The sequence below is a fragment of the Adelges cooleyi genome, unplaced genomic scaffold (assembly GCF_023614345.1).
Source record: "Adelges cooleyi isolate 19-005CV unplaced genomic scaffold, UGA_ACOO_1.1 ACOO_flye_CR_arks_rails_tigmint_CR_PRNA_108, whole genome shotgun sequence".
NCBI lineage: Eukaryota > Metazoa > Arthropoda > Insecta > Hemiptera > Adelgidae > Adelges > Adelges cooleyi.
Genome location: NW_026095761.1, coordinates 14,097,570 through 14,123,432, shown reverse-complemented (window position 1 = coordinate 14,123,432; position 25,863 = coordinate 14,097,570). Strand labels below are relative to the sequence as shown.

Here is a 25,863-nt window from a genome sequence, read left to right as displayed (position 1 = left end):
ATTTTAACAGTTGCTTAACTTATTTACTGTAAATATTTTATTCTTAGCGCCTTTTCCAAATCATTTAAATTCTTACTTCAATTTATTTTTAATAACTGCTGATTCAATTTACAATTAATCTAATTTAATCTAGAGAATTTTGTAGTGTAATAATAAGACAAATTAATCGTCATAACCCATATGTTCAGTTAAGATTTGTTTACTTTTGTGTTACTTTATAGTATTATATATGTTGTGGATATTTTCCAATAAAAAAAAAATGTATTTAAAAATAATTATTGCCCTCCCCCGTGGAGCGGGTCTGACGAGTTTTTAAGCCTTACACTCAAACTCATATAGATATGTATGATGTATAATGTGCATCTTCATCAAACAGATTCAGGAAATTATAAAAAAAAACAGTACTTAATAGAATGTATAAGATGTGTTGAGACTTAAGATATAATTATCATTAAATCATGATAATATAAGCGCTATTATGACATTATACCTTCTGGAGTCAGCCTAATATATTATTATTTCTACAGAGGAGTGTTGAATTTCTATAATTACATGGATCGAAATACATATATAAATATACATTACTCTAGATAAAGCACTTACCTAAAAAGTGTATGGATAGCGCGGGTATACTACTTGACGGCATATGTAAGTTCGGCATACTTTCCAGGTTAAGGTGGGCGGTTGAAGAATAATGTGTTCGATAATTTCTAATTATGCGTGACGCCTCAGAAGAAGTGGAAAATTCCTTTTAATTATTATGTTTTCTTTCTTTTGATCTCAAATCGTAAATCATGATCAGAGTTCGGATAACTTTATTATATTATATATTATATACCTACTATTATTGTGTGATTCACCGTCGATATCCGGGTTTGGTTTGATAATGATTACAGATAGTCTTACGGCTCCCAAACGGTGCAATATACTGACCATATCCGTGTCAAATGGCTCTTTTTTTTTAATAATATTAATAATAATGATTTTTTTTTTTAATATTATCTCTAGGATTTTTTTTTAATGAGAAATAATGTTGTTTTCTTTACGTACGTTGTAAATCATTTATTCATGAAATTCCATTTAGGTCTATTACATGAAGAAAGTAGAAATACATCAGTATATATGTATTATATGTATATATATATATATATATATAGTCGAAACAGAGTATTTTTATGCTTTTTTAGTAACAAAATTGTGACGTTTATATTTGCATACAATTCCGTTTGATTACATATTACAATTCGTGTAAAAATGCTTCGTTAATTTACCAACGGGTTTATTATATACTAACTGAAGTGAAAACTAAAAATAATAACGTTAGACGTCAGAATAATTTTCCGTATCTATTTTGCAGACAACTACAGTTAACCCACCTTTAAATCTTTATGCGGTCTATTCGACATTCGTATAAAATTAATCGCGTAGCAAATAATATTATAATCAAAGCCTATAAAACAATTTTTCTTTCGAAACATAAGTATCATCGTGGAAATGGTTTGTGGTTACACCGAGTTATTGTTTTTTTTTTAATGCGTTTGACAACATTATTATTGTACGCTGCCTGGAACATATATATTGTTATCCTAAAAGAACGTAGACAACTATGTTTCGGTGTGTTACGGATTAAAAAAAAATATGTATTTAATTACAAAAACTGCGTGTTTAATCGATACGATACAGTTTGCAATAGTAGAGTACAAAAATATAATATTGTTATAGGCATTAACAACCAAATAAAACGTACAAATAACAATAATAATAATAACAACAACAATAATTTATCCGTATAAAGAAATAAAATACAATACAACTACGTTTTTGGCATTTCGAACACATCAGAATTGTACCCTGTACGCTTGGCTAAAAGCGACGTTGCCGTCGTTCTCTACGCCGAAGTTGACCGGTTCCTTGAACTCGTCTGCTTCATCCTCGTCCTGTTCCTGCGCCGCCGAATAATCGTGGCTGTTGTCCGATTCCAATGCCAGTCTGTACCCTTCGCCGAAACGGTAACCGCTGCCGTCCTCCAACGACAGATCACCGTCGCCGTCATCGGCACCGCCGCCGTTCACCTCACCGGTTTGTCCCTCAAACTCTTGTCCCTCAGCTGATGGTACGGCGCGCCCAACACCGATCACCTGGCTGTACTGTTGCGTCACTGTCTGCAAACACAAAACGGTTAAACCACCGAGTTCCAACTTAACCTTACCTAACAATTATGATATAAAAGCAGACTAAAAACATCATCGAGAAACAATCAGATTAACATATTATTAAATCAAAACGCATAATATTATAAACAATAACAATTATTAATTATGTAACTACATTTCAAAAGCGAAAGAATTAATTAAACCAAAGGCGAGATGAAAGTAATACGCTCTTCTAACGGTAAACCTAAACTAACCTAGCTTTAAAGGAAGTTTTTGCTAAATGCACGGATGTCCTTAGATTCAGAAACTTGGATGCACAAATATTTGAATTTTGGGATATTGATCAGAAAACTTAACCAAAATTGATTGAAGCTTAAAACTTAAAATTAAAAACCTAAAAAGTAGTGTAGGTAGTCAATTTTTAGGGCTAAAAATAATTTTATTTTAATTCAATTATTTATCATTGAATTTAAATTTAACTCGTTTTTTTTAATCTCGGCATTTCCAAGTGTAAGTAAATCAATTTAACGTGGCTATATGCCTATATATCGATTTGTTTCTTTTGTAACTAATCGGCAATCGTTTGGGTTTAAATGTAACATAAAATATGGTTTGCTCGAATGAATACTGTAAAGGCTGTGATACTTGTAGTGCTAAAAATCCACCACATTTTATAGAAAAATAAAGGTGAATGTTATCTATGCTTAAGCAGGGCAAGGATATGCTTTGGCAGTAATTGACTTATAGATCGAAACATTTTTGAATCTTAGATTTTGAGTATTTTTGTAATAAATTATCAAAATTTATTGCATCGAGTTATCAAACATTTTTAAAACTTAGGCACTTATCTGTCGTCAAGTATTTATATTGAAAAGTTTGTGATTTTACATGACATATTTTTGACTCGCAAAAAACTATTTTGTTTGAACAAAATTGTAATTTTTTTCTATAGAAATTACTGTGATAGTAAAACAAAAAAAAATAACCAATAAAGAATCCTCATTACTGTATTACAATTGCCTATACTTTACTACTCAATAAAAGGGTTGGTATTTTCCATAATACCTGTTTTGGAGTATATTATGTGTCTTTTTATTAAACATTTTTATCCATTGAGTTTATTACCAAACAGCCAAATAATGTGTGAAATTAGCTTGTCACTTAGAAAAAATACTGTAATCTCTATGATTAATCACGACATATTTACTTACCGATTAACCTAATCCATTGTAATTTCATACTGAATAATATGTAATAACCCTTTTAATCTATTATAAATTAAATGTACATTTATAAATTAAGTTGTGAGTTAATTTTACAGTAATAACCATTGGCTTAATTTTTTAGGTTACATTTAGGTAAATACACTCAACAAAATAGATAATAAATTAAGTTTTAAAAAAAAGGTCGAATTTTTGTTACGCAGGTGCATAGGTTACGTGGATGCAAATATATACTATAGCATTATAGTATATATATGATTTTATATTTTTTAATTCGATTGAACTAAGGCATATATTTTAACAGATGAAAATGTATATAATATTTATGTATTTTTTTACACAATAAATCAATCAATATGCCACATATTTTAATTGAGCTTAGATTAGTCAACGTGAACTCAACATGTAATATTCGAATTAACATTTCTACATGAATTACTTTTAAAATAGTACACATATTATACGATATGTCTGTTAACCCAAGTTTAAAAGCGTTGTACTATTGCAGTTGGAATTGTATGGCGATTAAACCATAATAATTAGACGTTTTAGTTTCGATGCGGAGCATGTTTTAACAATGGTGTGTTTTTCATAACATTTATGAGTTATAACACGCATAAATTATACAACATATTAATGGATCAATGACAAATTTTTCAAAAAATAATCTATTATACAAGGTGGGTTAAAAAATGTAAGTTTAAACATTTGCCTAGAAAATACTATCACTTTAACATATGTCACCTTATACGCTATCACCAATTTACATGTAAAAATGAAAACCCATAATTGTTTTTTTTTTTCATTTAATTATTTTTACAGCGACCAGATTGAAGCCCATGTTATTTGTTTATCGACTATCTGCCGTGATAAGTTTATGGATGCTCCTGTCATGGGAATTGCGCTGTCCAATACGTGGACGCCGATTGTCTTGGTATATGGTCGGTAGATAAATCTGTCGTACGCTGAAAGAAAAATAAAACGAACTTAAATAGTCTGAACGGTGAAAATAATAATGAAGTTATCAAATGTCTGATATGTTTGGCGTACGACAGAAATAATTAATGTAAACGAATTAATCAATATTTTGTGCGTATTCGATGGTAAGTACCAGTTTTGTACAGTTTGTGTTGTCTGTGAATAAAAAATTAGTTAGATAGAAGAAAACGCGTTGATGACCTGTATATTGGATGAAGTCGTCTCGAACTGTCTATTCCAGAAACCCTTTATAGTATTATATTATGATCACAAGACATACTGTAATAATTAATTAGGAATTAAGGTTTCTGGAATAAAAAATTAACATTTTTTTTTTGCTTAACAAATATTACCTAAATGACGGGAAAGCACAACGGTGCTACACTAACCTGGTAGACCGGCTGTCTTTGGTCGGGAGTCTGAAGTTTGGCAACGTTGTTAGCCAAATCGAGTTCCAAGTGTTTGACGACGTTCGGTCCGTCCTCGTCGGCCACCTGCACGTGGTATACGCTTTGCGGAGCACGTCTACCGTCGCCACTTGCCACGAATTGCTGCATGATGCCGTGACGGCCATGCACGATTTCGGATGGTATGAACGATCCCAGTCCCTGTGGATGAGACGACGGCACATATTGTACCTTGTCGGCCACGGGTCGCCGTTGTTGCTGCAGCTGTCCCTGTTGTTGTATTTGGCCGTGTTGTCTTTGTCCCTTAGGAGCCGTCAAGTGTTGCCAAAACCCATGTGGATCGGCAAACTCTTGTTGGTGCGCGTGTCCCTTGTGGTCGACATGGCCGAAGTGCTTGTGGCCCAAGTAACCGTTGTGCTTGTGGTTGTGCCCGTAGTGGCCGCCGTGCTTGTGGTTGTGGAACGACTTGCCGGCGTGTCCGTGCTCGTGTGCTACCTTGCCGCTGTGCTTGTGGTCGTGAACCACTTTGCCCGAATGGATGAGCGGTATTCCCTTGCCGGCTATCTTGTACGTGTGCACGTGGTTAACGTGATGAGGCACTTCCTTGGGCACGACGATGATGATCCGATGGTGTCTGAAAATAGAACATTCATCGTTCTAGCTCAACAAATTTTTAATTGACCTAAATTTTAAGAAAATACAACCACTGCGACATCAAAGAAACCAAAAACCAATTTATTCCCATTTCTAAAGTTTTTTTATAATTTGTTCAAGCGCCGATTTTTAGGAGTATATTTTTTAAAAGTACATTAAAATTTTTTTAGTAAAAACCAATCTAGAAAAAAAATTGACGGTTTAGTAAAAGTGATATAGTTAAAAGCCATCAAATACTTTTATATTAATCTAATTTAATGGAATATTATTGTTTTAGATTCGATATGAAGCTGAGTAGGACTGATTTATATTTTAGTGTGTAAGAAAATTCAATATACTACTATTAAAAATTTACTTCACTAATGTGATGCTAATATTTTATTTTATTTACTTACTCGTGATCTTCGGCAGCGACAGCATCTTCTTCGTGTTCGATCGGTCTTAGCATCTTCAAAGCATCTTCCGCATACACTACTGCCAAGATGCAGCTTATTAATAATCCGTGAAACAATTTACCCTTTATAACACACACAACTAATATAAGCATTTTGTAAATGACATAGCCGGTCCAGAAACAGGACATATCGACCAAGTACCATCAAATTATATTACTTGTGATGTTAACTTTTCTATGATGGTAAAATTGTTTGTGTAATTTTATATCTAAAAATATAAGTATTATATAGGTCCACCACTTGATCTCAATCGAACACATGGAAACAACTTTGTTGTATCTCCGTTAAACAAATTGCTACTTAAATGATAATTCATATCCCTCTTATTTTATACTAAAGATGACATGTAACCTCCTAAAAACAGACTAATTCAGAATCTTGGTCTTTTAAAAAGAAAGAGGACCAATTCGGCCATCTGAATTGGTCCTTTATTGTCCAAAATCACCAACATATTCTGGTGAATCAACGTTCAAACGAATACTCACAATGAACCATTGCCATTGTTATGTAATACAACATTGTCACAGATTGAGAAATTAGACATCGAAGTAATCAAATTTTAGAAGGAAGATTAGCGACAATCCATTTGAGTTGGCTCGGTTTCTCCAGTAGTATAACAATTAACATTTAAACAGAAATCTACATCGATGAAAAAATACAAAAAACAATCAAACTCGATGTGTATTTTTTTAAGAAAATTTGGTACGGAACTAAGTATTTACAGAAAAGTAAAACAAAATTAATAGATGTTACTTACTGATTACTTATTAATACTTATTGGTTTTAACTTGATAATAATTATTAATTCTAACCTTGTCTTTATAATTAAGTCAAATTTAACGTACAATATTCTATTATTATATTCAAAACAATAATTAAGAACGTATAAAAGATTTTATACACATGAAATAATTGAAAAGAATGAAATAGTGACCAGAGCCTAGAGAGTATTCTCAATCAAGACGAAAATTATATTTATCGATTTTATTCTGGTAGGTAGGTAGGTACTACAACAGTTGCTGTCAACTAATCAATTGTTTATAACATATAATAACTAATTTGTATAATCGATAAAACCAATTAGAGGATTGAATATTTTTGTATTTAATGTCAGTTAAATTTATTGTATATGTTTATGCTGCCTCTATATGAGAAAATAAACAAAAAAAGGTCTTGGGGGCCAATAATGTTCCAATATAATTGCCCTCCGACAACACTATCATTCGCTTCCGGAAAAGGCTCGCCGTCGCGAAGGATTTAACAAAAAAACAACTTCAATTACATTCGTATATAGCTATAGGTAATAGGTATCTATTATTTGTATCATTTTCGTCACGGTCTCAATGTGAAAAGTATACAAGAAGAAACCGGCAATGTATACACTACAGAAGCAACAATTTATTGTCGGGTCTAGTCGTCATTCCCACGGCGAAACGATTCGGGAAAAAAAACCGAAAAACGTTATGTCGCAAATGACGTAAGTTGTAAGGTTAATTATGAGGTAACGTCCATGTTACAACAAAAGGGCGCCTAATCCGAAGACAGCAAAGGTGGTAATCGTCGGTGCACAGTAAACATTCACAACCAGCAAAGTCAACGCGAGTACCATAATATATCATGCACACCTGAAGAACACAATGGACCTTCTTTCTGTACCAGGTTATGTTTGTCGACTTACAAAAACAAAGTAGACCAAAAGTGACACCCAACGATCCGAACGCATTTTGTATTTTGCCGATTACAAAACACCAGTCAAGGCGACTCGGACCACCGTATAAAATTGACCCACCTATATTATAATTTACCAAATTGATTTATACATTATTGCCTTGGCGTTCCGGTTTAATAGACAACATAATCAATCCACAAACCGACCGACAAGGTGGTATGCGCCACAAAGAAACAAAACTACTATTGACAGCGCCATAAGAAAAAATCTCACCAGAAACAGTTATTATGGACCTCTGCCTTAAGTATAAAGAGTTCAACCAAGCTCTGTTAGAATTCATTCTGTAAGCTCAAAGGGGCACTAGAAATCCCAGGGCTTGCCTCGGTGGTCTTTAATAGGACATACATTACATTGCATTTATCATCCGGGGAGACTGAAATGACAGGATTAGTACTGGATTTTGACCTTTTTGGACTTATGCAAACAAAATGATGTGGTGTTAATAATTTTAAAACAAACAAGACAACCAATGTACCTAGTATAATTTAAAGCAGCTCTTCTTAATAGAATCCTAATAAAATATACAGGGGAGGCGCTAGGACATGGTGAAGAAAGCATCTCATTTAAATTTGATGCTGTTACATTTTTAAACGATGCATGCGCTATTGATAAAACTTTGTCCGGATTGGCTTCGTAATACCGCTAATAAAAAAATGTCTGGTGCCGCCTTTGAGTACAATTTAGGCGTCTACTACTCAACAAGATAGTTTTTCTTGCGATACCTTATAACATTTAATATCTTCTCTTAATACTTCTAAAATAGTTATCGTTCCGGACGGGCGTTATTGTAATACTATTATTATACAGAGGAGTTAGTGAATTATTTAAGAGCTTTCGCAGACATTTACCATTTCGCTTTGTTATTTCGACACACGACGACACGCGTTTCTCGGTTTATATATTATGATACTTGAACACACTCGGTATGTACAACTCGGCACTAACTTATGGCGACCCGACAATACATAAGACACGTACAAACGTCGAGAGTATTTTTAAAACATCATTTTTTATGCGCACTACGATGGCGGCGGCGGCGGTGGCGTCGGGTAGACTATTTAAATTTTGCTGATAAATGTGCAACTACCACCGGTAGAAGAAACGAAATCACCGAGGACTTATACAACGGTATCGGTCGGAAATGGCGGTTTAACGGGAAAAATACATGTGACTCTGCGAACCCGGCGTTTTCGCTTTTATTAAACAATTATCGGCCAGGCGGTGGGGGTGGTCGACCGCGGGCGCCATCTGCGGCAGTTTTCCCCGAAGTCACCTCGGGTGGAAAAATTACGCAAAGAAGCCGTGCCGAATCGGTGTACCTTTTTTTTTTTTTACACTGGCGGCCGCCGGTTTGCCAGAGATTGCTTTCAAGTACGCGTACAGCATATAATATAGTACCAATTTTCAGGGCTGCACTAATGAAATCTAGACCAAGTGCAGCACAAGCCAGGGATACGATGGTTAAAAATTCAACGGCGAGCCGATACATTTCACGCACACGGTTAATGATTAATGATGAGTTTTGTGGGTTTAGTTTATGTTCAAGCGGCGGAGTAATGATAAATAGACGGGGGGCTTATGAAAATATGGTTGCTTTGAATAAAATAATCGACAATTTTTCATGTTTAATTAGGAGTCGGCGCGGCGGGGTGTACCAAGAGGGTGTCAGCTGTTATTACATAATTCTACATGCAAGCAATGTACTTTAGTATTCTATTTTATACAATTAGAATTATATTTTATATAATTTAGACAATACTGGCTGCGAGTATGATAGTTTTAAGTTTAAAATACTACAAATTTCGGTATACGAACCGGATTTGTACGAACCTGACCGTATAGACAGTACGCTGGTCAGAGTACTTAATCTGCGTTTGGGGAATGAGGGATCTCTGGTTCGAATCTAGGTCATCACTGAAATTGTTTTACATTTGTTCACTTATATTTTCATCCGTTTATTTTACTCACGGGTCACAGCCAGATTTGACTTGTTTTTTAAATATTCTACAACGTGGCTACAAACAACAGAAGTCTGCGGCCGTCTATGCACAATATTGTGAAACCGATTTAGACGTTATTTTACATAATTAAAATTCGTTCAGCTCTTGTCATATTATCTAGAGGATTCCATCGTGTTCATTTGTACGTGATGCATACGCTTACCCAATCGAGTGCCTATATTGAATGTGGATGTCCATTCATAATATATGTACATGGGTGTAAAAGGGCCCAGATTTCAGTCCTTTGAGCTGTGGCTGACCGACCCCGGAATGGTTACCGAGTACCACTCTTGTGTACAGACACCAGAAAATACCTTTATGTATGCAATTTTTATACTTACAATATTCAAGTAGTACGGTTCAAGAAGTAGAATTTTGATTGCGTGTGGAAACACATATTGTTGAGCTCCGGTCTTCCGGAACAGATATACATTTGCATGCTTGTTTCGATCTTGTCAAGGAATTTACATTTGTTGCATTCCTACGTTTTGTCTATATACCTATCGCACAACACGTATATATTTGACGTGCTCCAGATATGTATTTTTTTCTCCCTAGTTCTAATGTGTGTGTATGTTTTTTTCAACGCAAAACAATATCAAAATATTATTACACACATTGTACACACATATTGCGCCCAAATTACCTTCGAGTACATGACTTCGTGCGACTAATATCGGCGCGCTATTATTTTAAGATTACCGCAAAGCAAAACTGTTTAATAAATAGGTTACACACCTATTATAGCCGGATTTTGTTTAATATCCATTATCCGTGTACATGTGGATTAATCGCTGGTCGATTGACCAACAAAACGTTCACATGTGTACCTACTGCTGTATTCCTTAGACTGCTAAAACCAATAACTAATTGATCTACAATATCATAAGTACAATATTTTATAATTCTAGTTGACTTACATTATTGTAGCGCTTAGTCTTGTATGGCATACATAATAAAAAAATAATCTACAGTATTAAAATATAAAGACATATATAATATTAAACACATGGAATGAGCTAAAAAACAAATAAAATAAATAATAATACATTAATAATTCTTATTATAAAAAAAAATTTTCGAAAAATAAATAAAACGAATGATCTCAATATTGCGCATGGACCACTTTCTAAAAATAATTATTTTTAACTAACTATTGTTGTATGTAAATCATTAACTTTTATCCTTATACAAATTAAATATAATACTATTTTTAAAATTATTAAATGGCCATATTTTCTAATGAGCAGCTTTGAAATTAAATTAAACAATAATTACATAGTTCATTATAAATTATCATTAAGCACTATGATAATCAAAAAACAGTTTTGAAAAATGCATTTTAGAAATTGTTTTTACTTATAGTCTAGAGCATAGGCGAAAAAGAATTGCAACATAATGTTATTTTTCTCCGAACACGTGTCTCAACATCGTATTACTCCCGTCTAGACATTTAAATATTTACTACTATAACAGCTAAAAAAGTATTATTAAAAACTGGTTATCATATCGAAATGAATACGTTAAAACCTAATTTAAGTTAAGTAATATATGAACTCGAAAATATATTTTTTTTGTAAAAAAAATTAAATAATTTTAATTTAAAAATGTAATAATTATACTGTGTAATAAATACAATGAAATAAATACGTGTTTTGATTTAATTTTATAGTTAATTTATAAGTTTTCTTATTATATATATTTTAAAAGAAAGAAACTTTTATTATACAAATTCCAACTCATAGTATAACTAGTATATTATAAAGAGATATCTAAACACATGTAAGAACTTTTTTTGAAAAGTTAAATTTTAACAATTTAATTTTTTAAGTTTAAGTGAACTATTATTTAAAATTTGTAAACTAGAAAAATGATTAACAATTTGTCTCTTGTAACATATTTCCTAATTACCATAGTTAATAGAAATACAAATAGGTAAATAAATAGTTCAATAGTATTTATTTTTTTATTTTAAAGTTAAATCTCTTTCTTGCTAATTATTTGATGTTGTAACTTTGTCTTATTTTAATACTTGTTTAATATTTTATTTGTTAATGTGATTTTTTAAAAAGCAAATTCTTTTTAAAACAAGCAATAATTGAAGGTTTGGTACGAATAACGTGCTATAGTTAAATTTTCAAATTTTACAGTACCAAAGAAGAATACAATTTCGTTAAATAAATCCAAATTCTTCGCTTAAATTGTCTAATGGCTCGATTTAAATGGGCAATCTACTTCTTATATACCGAGTTGTTAAAAAAATAACAATATTTTTTTAAAAAATAGTTAAAATGGATCAAACAGTAACACGGGCAACTCAATCTCAATGATGTTTAAAGAATTACTGTAGACGTATTTTGGCTCATTAAACGTTTATAGAATCCGACAATAGTTGTATACAGTGGCGCCTAAGTCCATACTGAGGTGGGGCCTTAGCCCGACCACTTTTCCAAAAAATTTTGCATTATATTTATAAACGTTCATGCTGAGGCCACTAAGTTTTGAAATTGCCGACCACATTTTTGAGACTTCGGCGCCACTGGTTGTGTATAATTTTGATAATACGAATTACATTTTTTCGACCATAGTGTAGTAGGTAGATTCAACATTTTTGATGACTTCAACCGAGATTTGTAAATTTCAATAGTCCTGCTTCTCGACATTTACCGTTAAGAGTTGTGCCAATAATTTATCATGCTTGATCTTTTGCCTATTGTAGTTTTTTTTAACACTGACATTGACAAAGAACGTTCACTTGTATAATTATTAGTCACGGTAGTGCACATTTGAATACCATTTATATTCATACTAATATTTCTACGTTTGGAAACACTTATTATTTGAATCAAAATGCTTAAATATAATGGCTTGATGTAGTAATTACATTTCTTAAAATTTAAATATATACGTTCATAAATATCTAATCGGGTACAATGTGCGGAGTTCCACTACGAATTTAAACCATGACCGTATTCAGGCATATATGAACCGTTTTACTATGATTATTGACAATAATTACAACGTTGTTACTGTTGGGAAAACTTTATAAACTAGGCGGTTTAAGGCAATTTTACAAACAGTTATGCTGAAGAAGTTGCCTATAGTTAACGCCGTACCACTCAGTTCCGATGAAATAAATACTATGCATGGAAAATGTAACCGACGCGACCGTATAAATGACTGATGGTAATGTGGACTATAAAAACATAAGACTTTTGGTATACCTAATACTTGTGTAATACATATACTACACATATGAAATTATACGAGTATTATTATAAAATATAAACAACATAACATTTACTTTGGAATCTACAATTACTTGTTGTATATCACCGGACATTCAATTTAAGTAATAAGCCAGAGAAAAAATTGGGCACAGATATACGCAAAATTTAAAGCCTCAGTCCTTTCCATCTTTGCGTTGAAGCTAAAAAATGAAATACGGTTTACCATTAAACAAATATTTTTAAATTTTTGGACAAGAGGAGTGTCTTTTAATGGTGATGTGCGTTTCTCATTTTAAATAACTTGTGAATACCTTCATTTGTAACCCTCTAAATGATTGTTAATCGCTGATACTACATTCAAATTTTTATCATATCATTTGCCAGATATTATGTTGTTTTTATTTAAAAATGACAACCTCTAAAACGAAAAGCCATAAAAAAAAAGTATTAATTTAACGACACAATAACAACCGGAAAACGACGTTTTGCAATGAAAGTAAATGCTTGATACCTATTTCACAATTAAACTCTTAACAATTGTACGCAAGTTAAACACTGTATTGGGAAGTATAATATTAAGACAATGGGATAAACACTTCCGTAAAATCATTGAAACCGTTTAAATCTGACCGGTATAACGTTGTTCAGATGTGTAATACGCATTTAAAAAATAATAATCACAAAGCAGAAAGTTAATTAGTATGTCTCGCCGGCTCGTAACTACCTACCTTATATACACTATAATTTGCGTTTCACATTAAAAATCGTAAAAACAGTTAGTTCTGGAGAAATTATATCCATTTTAGCGAGGAAAGACATCAATTATAGCTAGTCACACTCATAAGTTGTCATGTATACATACATTTTAATTGGTTTTTCATTGTGAATGCTTATTTATATTAGACCATCATAGGATTTGCTACTGTCATTTCATTCTCTCCTGTAGTCTTGGCAACGACCTAAGGTTCTAGGATCAGTCACACAAAAATGATCATCAAACAGGTAAAACGTTAAACATGATTTTATACTACATTTTTAAGTAATTATTATGTACCTTAATTATCTTAAGACACATGAAATACAATTATGTCCCTTCCATTAAGAACTAAAATAGGGTCAAGTGATTTTTTTTTCAAAAACAAGTTTTTCATTATAATATATATATATTTTTAGTAAGACCTTTTCTATTTTCGTTTTATAATTTTACACAAACTCATGAAAAATATATTGAAGAAATCTAATTAACAACACCCTTTATTTTATTGAAAATATTTTCGTTTGGTTCTTCTGTGATATGTTATAATATTTCTAAATTCCACTTTGGTTTTCACCACTCTTCAATTTTCCAATACTTATAAAAATATAGCACACGAACCGTTTAACAATAATTTTTATTTAAATATTATTAATAGTTAAATACTATGAAATACAAATGTATGCTTTTTTTTTTTAGTTATTGCTGTTCATTTTTACCTTAGACACGATGTGTATGATTATTCCTGTTCTATGTGGAAATAAAAGGTAAGATTTATAATATAGATTATTAGAATTTATTGTCACCGATAGGTAACCGACCTATTCTATTTTAGTACCTAAACTAAATTTACATAAATATATTGAATTCCGATTTTAAACTTAACAAATATTTGGTAGTCCTATAATTCCTATGATAACGATCAAATTAAATTTATTAAAATTTTTGGAATTGGCAAACCAAATTCTCCCCTTAGCTTATAACACTATAATAGGGTTTAGAGCAAAATAGTAATTTCGTTTTATAAATTCTACGAAGTCGAAGACAAACTCCTAAGGGAGTAAGGACATCTATATTATAACGGCCTAAGTGCTGTCGCTGAAAGGCTTATTAATTATTAAAATAATATCAATGAGCTACATTGTCATATTTATGACAATTTCGTTTTTTAACTTTTACAAGAATTTGCATACATAAACTAGTAAAATAAATGTACCTAATTTTTCTTTTTAACTATTACTAATTAGTTTAAATCACAAATAATAGTTTTATAAGTACCAAAATAATAATATAGTGTCCATATTGTTTGGAAAGAGATTATAGTGTTACCTATCATTTGAAACATAATTAATACTCTGCTCGATATAAAACTAAAATCAAAATATTACAATTTAAGTACTGAATCATTAAGTAACAAATATTTAATCAGCAGTTTTTTTAAACTACTATAGTCAACACAAATTTTTTTTTCTTTCTAGAATTAAAATATTTATTCCAGAACATATTAAACATGTTCACCACCATCATGTGAAAAAAGTGCCTGTTTATATTGTGACTAAAGAAAAACCAAGAGTAATGCACGCTTCACATATTGAAGAAGACTACGAAGATGGATACAGAAAATCACCAAAACATAAGTCCCATCCAGAGTATGACGATGTAGTAATCCAAGGCATTTATAGAGGAGACGAGAGTCATATCCACGAAGATGTCGATAATAACAACTATGATTACTCAACAGGATTGCCACAAATCAAATCAATCAAACCAAAGCTACCATATATGCTACAAAAGAATAATGGAAAAAAAAAGAACTCGTCATACAATACTGTAACTCGTCACAATAGGTTAAGATTGTAAGATTATTGAATTAAATAAATATGTTTTATTATAAGCCTAGTTTAAAGTCAAATAGTTTATTAAGTATAAAGCTTTAAAATATAAATTAATTATATTGCTGAACTTAAAACTAAAACCTATTCACTTTAAAATAATATATAGGTACATAAAATGCTGATTTCTAATGTCGTTCCAAAACAATCTTTATCTTTAAAATGAACACTTCTTTTTATAATTAGGTATATAATTATTATAATTATAAAAAAAAAATAAAATTATAAAGCTTTACTACAAATTATCAATACACACACACACATATTAAATAGTAATAACTGTTTAGGGAAAATATTGTATAACCCAGGAAAATGTCAAAAAACGAAAAAAAAAAAAAAAATACAGTTTAGAGGAATGTACTGGATGAATTAAGCCCGTTCACCACGAATACGCCTGGCCAACTGGATATCTTTGGGCATAATGGTGACACGTTTGGCGTGAATAGCGCACAAGTTGGTGTCTTCAAACAAACCAACCAAGTATGCTTCACTAGCCTCCTGTAAAAATTAAACAAATAAATTACAATTTTACAGTTGAATAAAAAATTACAAAATACTACACTTAACAAAAGAAAAAGACAACTTAATTTTGTTTAATACATAATATAATTTTAGTCAATTAAGCATTCATTACTAAGAATTTAACATGAAATACAAATTTTCATTTAAAAAAATAATTCATACCTGAAGAGCTCCAATAGCTGCACTTTGGAAACGCAAGTCTGTTTTGAAATCTTGTGCGATTTCTCTCACCAAACGTTGGAAAGGTAATTTTCGGATCAGCAACTCGGTAGATTTCTGATAACGACGGATTTCACGAAGAGCGACAGTACCAGGGCGATAACGATGAGGTTTCTTAACTCCTCCAGTTGACGGGGCACTTTTACGTGCTGCTTTGGTCGCCAATTGTTTACGGGGAGCTTTACCTCCGGTAGATTTACGAGCTGTTTGCTTTGTACGAGCCATGTTTGCTAAAAATCAATACAATAAATTAGACTAAGCCAAGTTAATTAATTTACAAGTTAGCTATATAAAAAATCATAAAATATGATAAAAGAAATTTCACTTCTCATGTTAATTAAATTTAGATATTATATTTAGCAACAATATGATGTATTAATTAAGTATTATAAGGAAATTCAGAGTTACCACTAAAAGCTATCTTGTAGTAACTCTACCACTATTTATTTATGTCAAGATGACAATAGATTATAAAAATTGGTGAAATAATATAATACAACAACCCTAGGGGGTATAAATGGCCGATATGATTACCTAAAGAAATTCCAAATTAAGCCGTTGAAAGTTTATCGAGCTAAGAAACTTTTATCTTCACAGTGATAAACAATAACAAAAAAAAACTATGTCATTACTAAAACGTAAACGAATAACAGCAATTAACGTTTCCACAAAAACGGAGAAAGCTATTCTTCTGATGTAGGCGCCTAATTAATATTGGACGAAATTCGGTGCAGTGCCCTCAAGTCGGGAATGGGTAGTTTGAACGGCACACAAAGACAAATACGACGAGAAACATAGAAATTATAGTTTAAATCAAATTAACAATAATAAGTACTTACAGATTAAGGGTTTGACGGGTTGAGAACAGCTGAATTAACAGACGAACACAAAATATACTCAAAGAACGAACGACTTTTGTCTACGGCTAAACGTACGGACTCGTAATGGCGTCACTTTTGTTTGTTGCACATAAAACATGTACGACTCGACGTCATTGATCGCCAAAGCAACCACGTAACGGCTGATGCCATTGGACGGCGGTTTGCGTAACGCAATACGTTATTGGTCAGAATAACGAACGACGTCATTGGTCGAGCTCGTTCAATGCCGCCAACACGAGTATTTGCCGCGTTTTTTACTAACGGCCGACGGCTATCCGCACAAAAAAGCGGGAAAAATAAAACTTAATATTTAAAAAAAAAAAATCACAAATTGTCAAAACCGACACAAGCAATATTCCAAAAAACAACTAGTAGCAACACGCCATTGGTTTGGTTAAGTATATTTCGAACTGAATAAAACACAATGACAATATTAATGATATTGACGATAATTAAATATAGGCTATCTGGCAAGGATGGCAAGTGATTTTTTTTAAAACTAGTAACACGTTAATAACAGTTTTTTTTTTAACAGCTTGGTTAAGTTAGTTAATTTTATAAAATAATTATGAAACGTTACAACTGAGCAAACTAATTGAAATTCAATATTTTATCAGTGGCTGACAGTGTTCAGACACAAATTTATACCAATATATCTGCAGTCACACTTTTCTTTCAGACACTGGTGGCTGTTTCGTGTGGTGTAACCCTTAGTTTTTAGTTAATTATACAGTTTTTATTAAGAAATAACCAAATGTACATACAAACAATAACATTTTATAATATTGTATAAGTTATAGTCAAAAGAAACAGTTTAAGTAATGCAAGTGAAAAACTATTTTTTTTGGGGGGGGGGGGCAAAGATTCGTTTTAATATTGTTTTTCTGAGCAGCTGTATTAAATCAATACAAAGTAATCAATTAATAAGTAATCATTAAGTTTTTTTTTTTATTTGATGAATGTTAAAAATTAAAATATTATCAACAATTTGTACGTATATTTCCAAGACTATTAAGATTATTAAAACAAATACTACTTATGATAAAAATGAAAAATGTTTCGAGATTTAGCTTAAGCTAGAAATAAAAAAGCATGATGATGTTCTTAACCCCTCCCTTCCTCCTTCTACCTGTCACTTTTATTTTAATATAAGTTTTTATGGGTTTTACAAAAAATGTTTGGTTTTTTAATACAACATATTTTTAGCATAATGCAGAATGGTGGATATCAGTAAAAAGTGTTACTGGCCCACTTCTAATATGTATATTACTAATAAAAGAATAAGTTTACTTTATGTTCCAAATATGAGTACATACATGTATGTATATTTTGGTTTGTTTTTTTCCCGTTCATCTTGATTTAATACATATTGAATAACTTTGTGTTTTGAGACAAGCAATTATTTCAGACTTTTGAATTAAAGTGTGAAGTTTATCAGGACAACTTATGTAAAATGATTTGAGTTTTTCCCGAATACGTGCAATGTTTCTAATAGAGTTTCTTTAGACTTGATATTTTTTTTCATCGCTGAATTAAATGATTTTATTGCCATTTTAAAATATTCTGGATTCGATTCAAATTGTTTAGACATATTTTTGTACATTGAATCATAATCGGATAGCAACTGATTAATTTCATTTTTTTCATAGTTAGTTGAATTCTGAAAATCTACGTTTTCAACTAAAATATAATCATCATATTCATCAGATTCATCGATTTCAGACTGTTTATTGTCATGTAATGTGTTAGCACAACTTTCATAGTCATTTATGATAATGTTTTCGATTGAATCGTTGTTTTCTTCCACCAATAGTTTACTATTGTCAAAAGTCAGGTTTTGGCAAAGAGCCTGTTTAGAATGTATTGTATTTAAACTTCTATTATAAAATTTTAGACTTTGTGAAATAATGTTATTGGAATTTTGTGGTGCCAATGAATGATTATGACAATGATTTAAAGTTATAATCGCTTTAAGTAATATCATATTATTGTTTTCTGTTATAGAACTTTTCACAGACCTAAAATTTAAAAAAAATCAAAATTAAAACGAATCTGTAGTAATAATCAGTTGCATAAGCAGTGTAGTTGTTAGGGTATTAATATGTAAATCTATAACAATAATTGTGTACTCTTTAGGGCGATTAAACAATTTTACACAGAAAAGTAGGAGGTGGGTGCACACAGCGTATACCCTACAACCACACCACAGCTTAAAAAAAGTAATAAAAAAAACACAAAATATTTACAAGATTTCGTTGCATTTTTTTATTCTCACTGTCAATGTCGCTTGGCATCCCGTGTGCTTTGGATGAGGTATACAATGTTTGCTGGGGAATGTATTATGAACACACCTGTAGACTTTCTGAAAAACAAAAATAATGTATTTAGACATTATAAAACTATAGTGTATTTTAATCAATTACATTAAACACAATTTGCAGACTAATTGATTTCGTAAATGATTTAACTCTGTACGTCACTCCAGACTTCTTCTCTAATTCTGATAACCACACGTAAAACTTATCTTCTGTACAATCTGCTATTTCAAATTTTGATTGAAAACTGGTATTATCTATATTTTTAACTTGATTAATTCTGTATACAAATTTACTGGGAATTAAGTTCTAAAACAAAAAATATAATAACATTAAGATATTTTTACTTACCAACAAGAAACACACATTAAAAAAGCAACAGCCTTTCATTATAAGTTAACAAATCATTAAAATTAAAATAGGAAAGGAAATAAGTTACCTTTAATATTGGATAATCTTCCAAGTTACTTTGTTCAAAATTAACAAATTTTTCAGACCTTAAAATAAAACAAAAATATAAATAAATAACATATAACCAAACGACTATACTGAAATTAAATTATACTTACTTTTCTTTTGTCAGTGACTTGGTGATATTTTTATCGTGTTTTTTCCTTTCATGCCGTCTTAACGAGCTTCTTTCAACAAACATCAAATGACATACTGGACAAGTGTGTTTAGCTTCTTTGCCATTTACTGCTCGTTTAGACACACTACTTATATTGTGTTTATTCTTCAAATGCCGAGATAAATTTCTTTGAAAGGTAAACTCTTTACTACATTCTTTACAAGTATGCATTATACTTATTATCAGGTACAATATACTATAGCTTGCTTTTGATAGATTTTGAAAACGCTGAAAAAAAATTTCACAAAATAATATAATATAGTTAAAAGAATAACGTACATTTCAATTTAAAAATATGTGTAATTTAACTTTAATTTTTAAACATTTTGAATACATCCTTAAATTATCTAACAATATTTATATTTTCACAATAACATGATTTTTAATCAATAGTAATGGCTAATGAACAAAAAAAACAGTCAATAGTTAAGAAAAATGTTGGACTTGAGCCCTAAAACTTCACCTAAAAAAGTGAAATTAATAAAAATATTCCACCTCTTTTGGGGGAGAGGATTTATATATTTTTGGTTTATCATCGATTATTGGCAGTACTATAGCTAAAGAATATTTGATACAAATTTGAAGCTGATTGGACAATTTAAAAAAATAAATAGAGAGCCATAATATAAATCTAAAAATATGTAAATTTTTTGTTTTCCTCAGTTTTGAAGGGGAAATTATGAACTTTCTTTAATTTATGGCCAAATAAAGTACCTATTGATAAATAGACTAGCTACATAAAGAATCGATTTAAAAGATATCCGGAGTCTAAACAAAAAAAATTTAAAAATCAACATTGTAAAAACAATCAGCTTTGCATTAAAGCCAAATAAAAAAGAAATAATTAAATAAAGCAAAATACATCATATTTTATAACATAAACTTCTCACTAACTAGATATCAAAAAAGCCAACCAATTATATTTTTTTTAAACAATAATATATCAAGGTAGTTCTAATAGTTTTTGTAGCTTATAAACAATATGTATTAATGATTTATGATTATTGTATTTAAGCGATGCAAAAAAGAGACCTTTTGTCACCAATGTTGATTTTGTTAAGAACGCCAAAACATTCGCGAAATATTTCTATATGATAACTTCGAAGTATATTAATTATTTTAGCTACAAACATGTACTAGGTTTTAAGTTGTTAAAAAATTAATCAAGATTTAGAAAATAGCTTAACTTAATTTTAGAAAATGTCGACAAATGGTTCCTTTTCGTTTTATATCATATTTGTATAATGTGTTAGGTTAGTCAATTTATTTTAGAAAGATTAACATCAAATAACATAATACTGTAATACTTACTTCAATATTTATAATAGAAAAAAAAAAAAGATTATAATAAATACTGTGTACTGTGAACGTTCTACATTCTACAATCTACACTATATTATCATAATATTATATCTTTAAAGTTTTTGTTATCACTTAATTTTCTCGACTATCGTTTAGACAATAGGTACATTACAGATAACAGTCAAGTTTATTTATTTTTAGAGGACGCTATCCACCCGTTTTTTCGAAAAATTGCCGCTTAACTATGATAATAAATATATTTATTTTTATTATTAATGGTCGGGTAGGAGTGAACCTAATACTATAAATTAATAGTATTAGACTTTGAGTAAAATGAATGAAATGGAAGGATGGCCCAATAGTATATTAATGTTCGTGAATCATATTAGAAAATTGAAAAACGTGTGTTAATTGTTTTTTTTCATAAAAAAAAGTTGATTTCAGCTCCACATTTTTAATCTATCATAATCAGATTATCATTTCATCAATGACTTAAAAAGTCAAGTACAGTGTTTGTCTTACCTAACTTAATAAAATAATGTTTAAGTTTATTGGCACCAAGTATTGGAGATATAGGTGAACCGTGGACTGGTCTTAACAACTGAATTTATATTTCCCAAATCGGACGATTTAGATATTATGTAATTATTATATTAATTAATATATTCACAACTTGTATGTATGTATAAGAGACAAAATATTTTTTTAAAAATGATACGAACATGACAACAATAAACTAAAGAACAGAGTTGAACCTAAAATTCTTGTAGCATAAAATCATCATCAAATAATTTTGGGTAGGTACATTATTTTAGTATTACAATTTATAATTTATTGTATAATTATTAAATTTTCTTGATAAAACGGGGGAACAATAAGTTTAATACAATAACAAAAATGTATAACTCAAAAAAAAATTGTTTTCTCAAATAAAGCTAACTTAGCGGAATATTAAGTATAATATTTACAGTTACATAAGAATACAAAAATATAAAACAATTTTTTATAAATGTGTAAATGAATAGTGAATAATAAGTTATTTTTTTTTCAATATAAGTACATATAAAAAATATTATATATTAATTCTTATTTTTTTTTTATTGGCGAACTGTTTTGTTGAAAAGATGGACATATATTTTTGCATAAACACGTAACACAATGTGGTCCTATTGGTCGACATATAGTTTGGCCGAACCCCACTAACATATGGTTTACTTCTTGCCAAAGATCTCGGGGCAACCACGCTTCTAATTCTTTGCGCGTGTCCTCTGGAGTTTTTGTGGTTTTTTTCACCCATCCTAATCTATTACTTATTCTATGCACGTGGGTATCTACACCTGTAAAAAATAAAAACACATTTTTAGGTTTTTTTAAATTTATAAAATCTAGATTAATTTACCAATTCCTGTTACTTCATTCCATGCACAACTCATGCAGAGATGAGCCATTTTGGGTCCTACGCCAGGCAACTGACATAAATCCTTAACTGAATTGGGTATGTCACTATTATAGTTATCTTTTAGAATACGAGTTGTACGTTTGATATATTCCACTTTTCTCTGGTAAAAATTACAAAATATATCCATTATTATTTATTGTAAAAAATTGTAATATAATAATTAACACAATGTTTACTTTTTGATCTTATACCTAACACAATACATCACAAATATAAACTGTCACGTCAATTTATCCCCTTCAGCACTTTACACAAGCCAATAATTACTTTTCCGACTTGTCAAATCGATAAACTTTTGCTTTCCCCGAACTCAATCTCTGTTTACTCTCTTCAAACGTAATTCTTAATACTTATAAAACCTACAATTATTTTAACTTTACCACCTGAAAATGATTAACATCAAGAACCTCCCTATTATTTTATTAATAATATCATCTATAAAGCTAATTATGATAAAATATAAATATTATTACTTTCCAAAACCCGACAGGGTAAATAAGTTTTCCTAAATTCTCATCAGACGTCTCTAGTATCTTGTCAACGGTCAAGCCATGCTGCTTTAAACGTTGCATTGCTGCATAATTTACTTCGTCTCTTGTTTGACTCGATAACATCAATGAAATCAATATATGGAATCGGATCACCTATACAAAACTTTTATTAACTTTAATATTTATATAAATCTATAAATATAATAATTAATAATACTTCTGGGGCCTCATTACGATCTGCTGCTTGATCGCAGCCCATGTCATCCACAGGAGCAGGTAAATCTTGACGCATTGTTCTTACATAGTCAATTACTTGCTGCCAGTTCGAAGGTTCCCATACAGAACAATTTGAATTTTTATCAGGATCTGCTTTAATTGTAAGATGTTTTCTTTTTTTCTTTGTATCTTGCACACTGATTTCGTCTTTATTAATCTCAATTTTAGATGAGAGAGTACGCTTACCTCTTAATCCCATAGACATAATAAATAATAATAATTTAATGGTATTGACTACGTATTTGAAATAAAAAATATAATTGGTAATAACGTTATGTTCCTAAATTTATACGTTTGCAGTAATCATATGAGTATTTAAAGTTTTCGAAATAATAATATTTTATATTTATGCCTGTAATACCTATATTATATATTTTCAATACAGAAATTTTTGATATTTACAGTATTTCGTTACCGTAAGTCGTAAACAGTAAACCGGAAACATTCAGATTTCAGTATTTGTTAAGATAATAATAAATGATAAGAACAATATTGTGTGACAAGGTTTTTATCTAACACAGATTTATATAATAAACTAGGTTGCTAACTAGCGATAAGAATTGAAGCCGACGGTCCGCCATTCTGGTGGGATTTTATTGTGTTATCAATGCTTATAATATACATCTGTATATATTATTATATCAATATTATATATATATATATATATAAGTGATTGTTATAAACATATATTATTCTCGCGTGATAAGGTTCTAATTCCCACCAAGACGGCGGTAAGTGACTGCTTCAATCTTCTCTATTGGTGGCATGAACCATAGACCTATAAAGAAATGGACTGATAGTTGAGAGAGAGGCATTTGAACTACCTTAGATAATTTTAATCAAATAAAAATAATATACTTACATAGGCTTAAAATAAAATAAAAAACAATATTGGTATAATCAAGAAGTGATTACTTGTATGTAGTAATATGAAATTAATACATTAATTACTGATATTTTTAAAAATAAATGAACTGGTATGTGAGTATTATCAACCCACGTACACAAATACATGCATTAATAATTATTTTAAGTTAACACAACACAACACACTTTTCAATCAAATTGCTTAGTGTTGATATTATACATTCACATGAAAAAATGTCACATTAGAAATAAATGTTTTATACTTATAATTTACACCTTGATATATAATTGTAAGGTCTTGGGTCAAACTGGAAAGCCATTCCCATAGCAATTGATATGTCACACTCAAAACCAATTTTACATGATAACATTGGTTTTTGAAAGATGAAATATTTTCAGTAAAAAAGCATTCCACCTAAATTAAAAAAGCTAATTGAAATCGTATTGTATTAAATTACCAATTAAACTCTAATAAACTTACCTATTAAATTAATGCTTTATATTTATAATTTACACCTTGATATAAAATTGTAAGGTCTTCAGTCTTGGGTCCAATTGAAAAGACATTTCCATAGTAATTGATATAGCCCATTCTCAACGCCATTGATATTTCTGCCATGATAACATTGATTTTTAAATGATAAAAGATTATATATATTTTATACATAATCTTATATAAATATATAGATATGTGTATATATATATTTCATAACAATTCTATAATTTATTATACAATTTATATATGTATATTTATATTTATATATAAATGATTCCATGTTATTCAGTGCAAAATACTCTCCTTAAAAGAGGTGAGTTACTACTATGGTACCATTGTAGTCCGAAATATGTAAATATTCCTGAAATTTATTATATCATAAAACTCACTTTAGTCAAAGTTTTTTATTTATCTTTATTGGAATAGAGATTAACTTTTTCGCAAAAAAAAACTACTTAGGTCATGAACCTAGCATAGATTAAAACACCTAATATCTATAATATTACTCATTGATGGTTTTAGATGAAGTAAATGATGACCTATTCGGAGATATGGTGATATAAATTTGCTTGACTAGGGAAGTGTCAGTAGAACATTTCTTAAGTGCGAGACAATGATTCAATACGATATGTGTTGAGCTATTATTTTTGTTTCCACAAGTATTATAAAATATTTACTTTTAAATCGTTTGTGAAATTATAAAATATAATGTACTAAGAAAATATAATAAATATTGTTTCAAAATATAAAATCGTTATTTGGAATTATTTGAAATACAACCGGAATGGTTACTTCTCCTCTTACAAATGCTATATGTCTTCGGGGTTTTTTAAATCCGGTAGCCCATAAAATTCATAGTTATATTCGTGTTGCCCGATAGATGTGTACTCCGACAACTAGACACAATGAAATGTTTTGAGGTAATAAGAGAA

At 30.2% G+C, this 25,863-nt stretch overlaps 5 protein-coding genes across 8 annotated transcripts; 1 reads left to right on the top strand and 4 right to left on the bottom strand.

Annotated features, from left to right (window-relative positions):
• Positions 1-1,701: 1,701 nt before the first annotated feature.
• LOC126842351 (uncharacterized) lies at positions 1,702-8,753 on the bottom strand. The gene is made up of 4 exons (XM_050579288.1): positions 8,448-8,753; positions 5,811-5,932; positions 4,744-5,395; positions 1,702-2,162 (listed from the first exon to the last, which is right to left on the bottom strand). The coding sequence occupies exons 1-4, from the start codon at positions 8,448-8,450 to the stop codon at positions 1,839-1,841; spliced, it is 1,101 nt and encodes a 366-aa protein (XP_050435245.1). The 5' UTR covers positions 8,451-8,753; the 3' UTR covers positions 1,702-1,838.
• Positions 8,754-13,666: 4,913 nt separating this feature from the next.
• LOC126839987 (uncharacterized) lies at positions 13,667-15,726 on the top strand. The gene is made up of 3 exons (XM_050575464.1): positions 13,667-13,831; positions 14,283-14,350; positions 15,062-15,726. The coding sequence occupies exons 1-3, from the start codon at positions 13,817-13,819 to the stop codon at positions 15,441-15,443; spliced, it is 465 nt and encodes a 154-aa protein (XP_050431421.1). The 5' UTR covers positions 13,667-13,816; the 3' UTR covers positions 15,444-15,726.
• Positions 15,484-17,193, bottom strand: LOC126839997 (histone H3.3A). The gene is made up of 3 exons (XM_050575476.1): positions 17,056-17,193; positions 16,160-16,446; positions 15,484-15,973 (listed from the first exon to the last, which is right to left on the bottom strand). The coding sequence occupies exons 2-3, from the start codon at positions 16,439-16,441 to the stop codon at positions 15,845-15,847; spliced, it is 411 nt and encodes a 136-aa protein (XP_050431433.1). The 5' UTR covers positions 16,442-16,446; positions 17,056-17,193; the 3' UTR covers positions 15,484-15,844.
• A 56-nt stretch (positions 17,194-17,249) lies between these two features.
• LOC126839970 (uncharacterized) lies at positions 17,250-21,425 on the bottom strand. Of its 4 annotated transcripts, none has more exons than XR_007686003.1 (7): positions 21,073-21,197; positions 19,982-20,268; positions 19,852-19,909; positions 19,521-19,721; positions 19,344-19,459; positions 18,414-19,115; positions 17,250-17,368 (listed from the first exon to the last, which is right to left on the bottom strand). XR_007686003.1 is itself a non-coding variant. In XM_050575447.1 (6 exons), the coding sequence occupies exons 2-6, from the start codon at positions 20,209-20,211 to the stop codon at positions 18,542-18,544; spliced, it is 1,179 nt and encodes a 392-aa protein (XP_050431404.1). In that variant the 5' UTR covers positions 20,212-20,268; positions 21,352-21,425; the 3' UTR covers positions 18,029-18,541. The 4 variants fall into 4 exon arrangements, 2 of the variants coding, with proteins under 2 accessions (XP_050431404.1, XP_050431397.1); XR_007686005.1 differs by lacking the exon at positions 17,250-17,368 and adding an exon at positions 17,490-17,507; XM_050575447.1 differs by lacking the exons at positions 17,250-17,368; positions 21,073-21,197 and adding an exon at positions 21,352-21,425 and having other exon boundaries at positions 18,029-19,115.
• Positions 21,426-22,425: 1,000 nt separating this feature from the next.
• LOC126843384 (endonuclease III-like protein 1) lies at positions 22,426-24,026 on the bottom strand. Its single transcript, XM_050580896.1, has 4 exons — positions 23,510-24,026; positions 23,275-23,445; positions 22,742-22,901; positions 22,426-22,679 (listed from the first exon to the last, which is right to left on the bottom strand). Exons 1-4 carry the CDS (start codon positions 23,771-23,773, stop codon positions 22,429-22,431), a joined length of 846 nt encoding a protein of 281 aa, XP_050436853.1. The 5' UTR covers positions 23,774-24,026; the 3' UTR covers positions 22,426-22,428.
• Positions 24,027-25,863: the final 1,837 nt, after the last annotated feature.